This window comes from Volvox carteri (genome assembly GCF_000143455.1).
Source record: "Volvox carteri f. nagariensis unplaced genomic scaffold VOLCAscaffold_94, whole genome shotgun sequence".
Classification (NCBI taxonomy): Eukaryota; Viridiplantae; Chlorophyta; class Chlorophyceae; order Chlamydomonadales; family Volvocaceae; genus Volvox; species Volvox carteri.
In genome coordinates, this window is record NW_003307637.1 from 282,094 (window position 1) to 288,430 (window position 6,337).

The 6,337-nt window shown below is 51.1% G+C and overlaps 1 protein-coding gene across 1 annotated transcript; it reads right to left on the reverse strand.

The window, feature by feature from the left end:
• Positions 1 to 1,830: 1,830 nt before the first annotated feature.
• Positions 1,831 to 3,850, reverse strand: VOLCADRAFT_108147 (uncharacterized protein; the record flags this gene model as incomplete). Its single annotated transcript, XM_002958439.1, has 3 exons — positions 3,470 to 3,850; positions 3,182 to 3,227; positions 1,831 to 1,969 (listed from the first exon to the last, which is right to left on the reverse strand). Exons 1-3 carry the CDS (start codon positions 3,642 to 3,644, stop codon positions 1,831 to 1,833), a joined length of 360 nt encoding a protein of 119 aa, XP_002958485.1. The 5' UTR covers positions 3,645 to 3,850.
• Positions 3,851 to 6,337: the final 2,487 nt, after the last annotated feature.

Here is a 6,337-nt window from a genome sequence, read left to right on the forward strand (position 1 = left end):
TCTGACAGATCTCTTCAGTGCGAAAAGATTACCAGATGAATGGCCTGAGCAAGCCATACGAGCCTTTGAAACGCTCAAAGCTCGACTATCGAACGACGTTTTGTTGAATTACCCGGATTTTACGAAGCCTTTCGAAGTGATCTCAGATGCTTCACTGAATGGAACTGGCGCAGTACTCCTGCAAAACAACCGACCGGTTGCTTTTACAAGTAAGAAATTTTCCCCTGCTGAACGGAACTACAGCACGGGTGAACAGGAGCTACTTGGGGTAATCAACGCCTTGAGAGAATGGCGATGCTACTTACAAAGTTCCATACCTTTTAATCTCGTCACAGACCACCATCCACTGATATTTCTTAAGACTCAGTCGAACTTAAGCCACAGACAAGCCCGTTGGCTTGAGTTCCTGGCTCAATTTGATTTTGAGTGGATTTACCGACCAGGACGATTGAACGTGGTCGCCGACGCTTTTTGTCACGCCATCCCTCCTTGGCATCTCTAGTGGTATTCAATGCGGTTACCACACGTCGCCCTCAGGGACGTACGCTGGACCCACTCATCCAACGTATTGCCGATGCTACAAAGAGAGACGCTTATTTCCAGAACCCAGATCATACTCGTTTCTTTTTGACGAATCCTCTCGGATTCTTCCAGATAGAAAGGGGGGAGTGTGAGTACCGCATCGTGGTACCCAATGACCCCGCCTTGAAACGAGAGATTATTGAACGAAGCCACACGGATATCTTGTCAGGACACCCTGGACGAGATCGAACCATTGATTTAGTTGAACGAAATTTCTGGTGGCCTACGTTGAAAGCTGACGTCGCAGACTTTGTCGCATGTTGCGATCTTTGTCAACGGAATAAAGCTTCATCAGGCAAACCGCTAGGTCTATCTCGACCTCTGCCGATTCCTGAAAGACCCTGGAGCAGCGTCTCAGTGGACTTTGTACTCGGATTGCCCTCGACTAGAAAAGGTTACAACTCCCTTGTGGTATTTGTAGACCGACTGACTAAGATGGTGCATGTACGACCATGCAAGAAAGAAATAGACGCAGAAGAAACTGCAGATTTATTCTTTGACACCGTGGTACGGCTTCACGGTTTACCAGACACCATCGTCTCAGATCGTGACACCAAGTTTACTGGTGCTTTCTGGACCTCTCTCATGAAGAGGCTAGAAGTGAAGCAGGTGATGAGTACTGCTTTCCATCCTCAGACTGATGGTCAGACAGAACGAGTTAACCACGTCCTTGGAGACATGTTGAGGAACTACTGTGATCAGGAACCTTCACAGTGGGAGATATATCTCGGACCGGCCGAATTTGCGATTAATAACTCGAAGAATCGTTCGACAGGAGTTAGTCCATTCTTCCTGAATTATGGCTATCATCCTAAGACCCCTGTACAACTCGAACTCGGTGACACAGTTCCCTTTGCTAAAGGTTACGTTGACACGTATGCCAAGAGACTTGCTGCTGCTAAATCTGCTTTGATGACGGCGCAAGATCGAATGACTAAGCAAGAAAATAAAGGACGACGTGATGTGTCGTTTACGGAAGGACAACAAGTCTTACTCAGTACGAAGAACTTAACCCTCCAGAAAGGTTCGAAGAAACTGATGCCTAAATGGATTGGACCTTTCACGATTGAGAAGATGATCAATCCTGCTGCCGCTAGATTGACTCTTCCAGAGGAATATCGTTTCCATAACGTATTCCATGTATCGTTGATACGGCCTTATCGATCTGATTGCACCGTACAACCACCTCGACCTACAGTCGGAATTGAACCTGAAGGTTCTACCTCTGTATGGACACCTGAACGCATTCTAGATCATGATCAACGGAAACTCCGAAACCGTACCCTGACACGATATCTCGTGAAATGGGTTGGTCATGGACATGAGAATAACAGTTGGATTGAAGAACCTGCTTTCCCCGACAGATCCCTTATTGATGCCCATTGGACTGCGCGCCGCGTGGACGCAGGCGTCTAGAAAGGGGGGCAGATGTTGTAGCACCTTATAGCGTTACAGAACTTAATCACTGCGTGATTAAGGCACAACTTGATAAGACTGAGCTACAAACAGTCTACGAATATCTTAGAGTTCAGACGTGCTTCCTTACCAAGGAATGACACGCACTTGAGATACCTACAGACTCATTGGTTCGAGCAACCAATGTAGATCTGAAGAGACGTCGTACAATAGAAGTTGTTACGGCCTCCTAAGCAACGAGTATTTATACTCGGGAGGAAGCCTGGGATTAGACATCAATCTAACAACACACCAGTGGGAAGGATTCTAGAAGCTTACGCTTCTAACGCCCCTTACTGAGGAACGAACCCAGTCCTCGACGGAGCGAATCCGTCCTGTAACCTGTCGGCTCTCGCTGCTATCACGCGCTGACATACACCGTCCACCTCTCAAACACCCGAGAGGTCGGCAGGTGGATTTGAACCAGGGTCACCAGGGGACAGAAGCCAGGCCTTCATCTCTGCCAGCCACCTGCCTCCATGTATGTATGTAAAAGTATGGATGGATGGATGGATGTGACCACACGTGTGGTAATTTAACACGCAGCTGACTTGCCAGGAGGTCCACGACCCACGGATCAGTGACAACAGCGTGCTCTGGAGCCTCACGGCTCATGAGGGCACCCGCCGCATCGGCGGCGGAAATACTGTAGCCACAATACAATAAACGTCGTGAGCACGCGAAGGCAAAGTTATATATATGTACACTGTCGGCACCATCAACACCATTGCATTGCACCAGCCGCCGACTTCGCTCAAATCGCTGGATTCACTGACTTCAAGAGCGGCAATTACAAAGTGCCTATCCTTGTCTTCTGTATTATCTAATTCTTCTTCTAAATGTTTGGGGCATAGCGTCTGCGGAGTTTCTGAGCCGTTTGCTTTGGTCAAGAATGAACGAATGGCCCGTTGACCTAAGTTGAATGCAACAGCGGGCCGTCTCATGGTGATATCATCAAATATTTTATATATTGTAATGTTACAGAGTGGGAGGCTTCTGGGCCTCTTTATCACTTTGTCAGTTCTACGATTTTTCGTTGGGGGTGTCAAACCCTGCCCCTCAGCTCCGACCAACTAACAACCCCCCCGATGCGTGATGCCCCACTCTACTGCTGGTTACCAACAAACAGTGTGCCAAAGCCCACCATACAGCCTCGTGGTAATGCTCACCAGCAGCAGCCGGCAGCGAGCCTGCAGGGGGAGGGTAGCACAACGGATTTCAGCTTCAAGGTCAAGAACAAAGAAACCCAGCATGCTTTGAGAATATTCATCGGTCAGACGGGCAATCAGTTGCCATTGGAACCCGCGCAGCAGTGCCCACAGCGGCAGAGGTAGATCCCGGTGATGGCCAGCCTACTCTGCCGCGCTCTTCACGGTAGCTCAATATGTCCCTATGTGTACCAAACTAAGGACTCTTCATCCCAGCAACGCACCTTGGGCCTTCCGCCTCACGAAGGCGACAATTGCTGAATCGCCGTCTGTGTCCAGGATCCTCCACTGGCTCAGTTGGTCATCAGTTTGCTCCCCGATGAAGAACAGCAGGTCTCCTCGTTCTGGGCCGCTGACCACTCTTCGAACGGCGTCCTCAGCTGCCGTCCTGGATACCATTCCCGACCTTGCCGGAGCTCCAGGATAGGCGCAACGCGGAGCACGATATCGAGGCTATTGAATATTGCTTTCTAGTAGCACGCGCGTGGGTGAGGCGCAAAGATGTTTCAGCACAATGCGTTGACAGAAATAGCAGGCGCGGGCTAGCTATTTTTAATATATGGTCGTTATATGTATGGCTCTTCACGCTTCCAATGTCCTGGATTGGTCGGCGTCGAGATAAGTGCACATCGGGATCAATATGTATGGCGCACCCCCGCGGGTGCATGGCGCACCCCCGCGCGGACTCCCGGAGACGGTGCGAAGCCTCCCTGGAGTCCGCCAACGGAATCGCCCAGCGCGACGCTTCTCGCTGCAACAGTAATTTCAATCAATAGCTTTACATTCGCTGATCAGGAAAAGCGGTTCTTCTTGATCATGGCGGTTCTGCTTGATCATTCTTTGCAATTTTAAAAGCTCCATACATCGCAGGCAAACGGATTGTTTGAATAAATAATTTTAGCTGAACTCAGGTCGCAGGTCGGGAAAGCCTCGCGCTGGGCGATTCCGTTGGCGGACTCCAGGGAGGCTTCGCACCGTCTTCGGGAGTCCGCGCGGGGGTGCATGGCTTTTCATGCTTCCAATGTCATGGATTGGTCGGCGTCGAGACAAGTGGGCTCCTAAAGGAAGTCAATACAACACGTTGAATTTGTAGGAAATGCGGCGCGGCAAAATCCTTCCATATGGTCGCGTGTCCAGCCCCTGCCTCGCGCTCTCCCCGCTCACTCCCCGGTGCCCCCTCGAAACGCCATGCCAAAGCTCTTCACCCGGCCCTGCGCTGTGATCCAGGAGCTGAGCTATAGTAGGACTTAAGGACACTTGATGCTTATCCGAGGTTTCCTTGGAGTTCCTCTACAGGTGTTAGGATAGTGCCCACATGGCAGGCGGCTCTGCCACAGGGAAGCTCATTCCTTCGTCTTTCCCGCCACCCCATCCCCCTCCCCCTGCCGAGGGGCCACCCGCACGCAGGAGGGCCAGACTGCGCTCCACCTTGCCGCAGCCAAGGGGTTCGACGTGGTGGTCAGGGAGCTGCTGGTGCGACGTGCCAAAACAACACTGCAGGACAAGGTGGGTGAGCACGCACACGTGTGTATCTGTGGGCTCAGGGTCTCTGTCTGTGTATGTATGTATGTGTGTGTGTGTCTCTGCGCGCCGCGGCGTGTGCTCTCCCCCTGTTGTACTAACCCTAATGGAAATTACCGGCCTGGGGCTTTTGGCCGTTGCCGCGCTACAAATAGTCTGCTGCAGAATTCTCGGTGCAATGCACTGCAAACAATTTTGCCTCGCGCATCGGGGGGATATAGGTTTGTCGGTTGAAAAACAAGTCGTTTGATGTCGACGGCTTTTTCACTCACGCGGCGTCTTTGACTATAAAAATGGCCATTGGATGTTGTACTCGCCTGAGGAAAAGGACCAGCGGTTTGCGAAGAGCGCGATGGGGTGTGGTTTTGCAATAATTGTGATTTTTGAGTTGGTGTGTTGTGTAGCGCACCTTTTCCTGCACTACGTCAGCTCGCGCTTCTCATAGGCGAAGTGATTGGTCTATGAGAGGTGTTTCGAGGGTGCATAGCCTTTTCTATCAAATCAACATTGGGATTTTGCCTTGCTGGGCGAACGAGAGAAAACGTGTGCTCGTGTGCATTGCATTTTGCGTTGGGCTGCGCTTACGCTTTCAATAATTTTGTTTGTTTTTTGCCGCTTTTTGCTGACATTATAAATGGCCGAAGCTTTAAGTCGCTAGCGTATTCCTGCGTGTGCGGGATTGTCCCGCGGTCGCCCGATAACGACCATAACCACCATGATGGTAAAAAATGTTGCATCACTTTGAGCTCTGTATAGCACAGCTCTCTTTGCTCCCCATCGGATCTCGGATAGGCTTCTCATTAGGAGTCGTAGAAGCACCACGACCCGAACACGTACCAACCCTGCTCAAATCCTTCCGCTCTAAATCTTTAGCAGCGTATAACCGGTTATAGACACATTGTACCGCTTCATTTCGCAAACCAAACCATGTTTAAACTCTTAGCCAGCGTTGGTGTGCGTGTAATGCGCAGTCGGAAAGTCGGTGAGCCGTCAGCATGGGTAGTTCGGACGCTTTCATCAAGGGCTCGAACGGCGTCCTCTGCACTACTGGATCATATCAAAACAAAAATTCTGGTATGCATTATGTCTTCTGCACACATCAGCTGTGCCTCAAGCACGACCGGTTACATGATTGTTTGTGCTTGTCTTGGCTCAGATGCGTGGCGGGCCTTTGTCGATAGCGGAGTATATGCAGGTAAAACATATGGAATGAGCAATACCTCGGAAGTGCAACGCTTCCTTGACCTAACCCCTTCGCTAACGTACCATCCATATCCATCCACCCGTCCACCCACCAAACTCAACAACTTGTTCTTCATCATGTTCGTCGCCCTCCGCCTTGGCCCTCCTCGGGGCACCTAACAGTGCTCTTTACGGCACCCACCATCCCTAGCAACAAAACCCATCTCCACCAACAGCAGCCACAGCAGCCGCGCTACTAGGGCCGTCCACGAGCTCTCGGCTACCCCGGTCCTCGTCACTATCTCCCACTTCCTCACCCACCTCTCTCCTCGCCCTCCTCCTCCCACGCTTCTTCTTTCCACCACCACCCCCTCCCCCCTCCCCCGTAG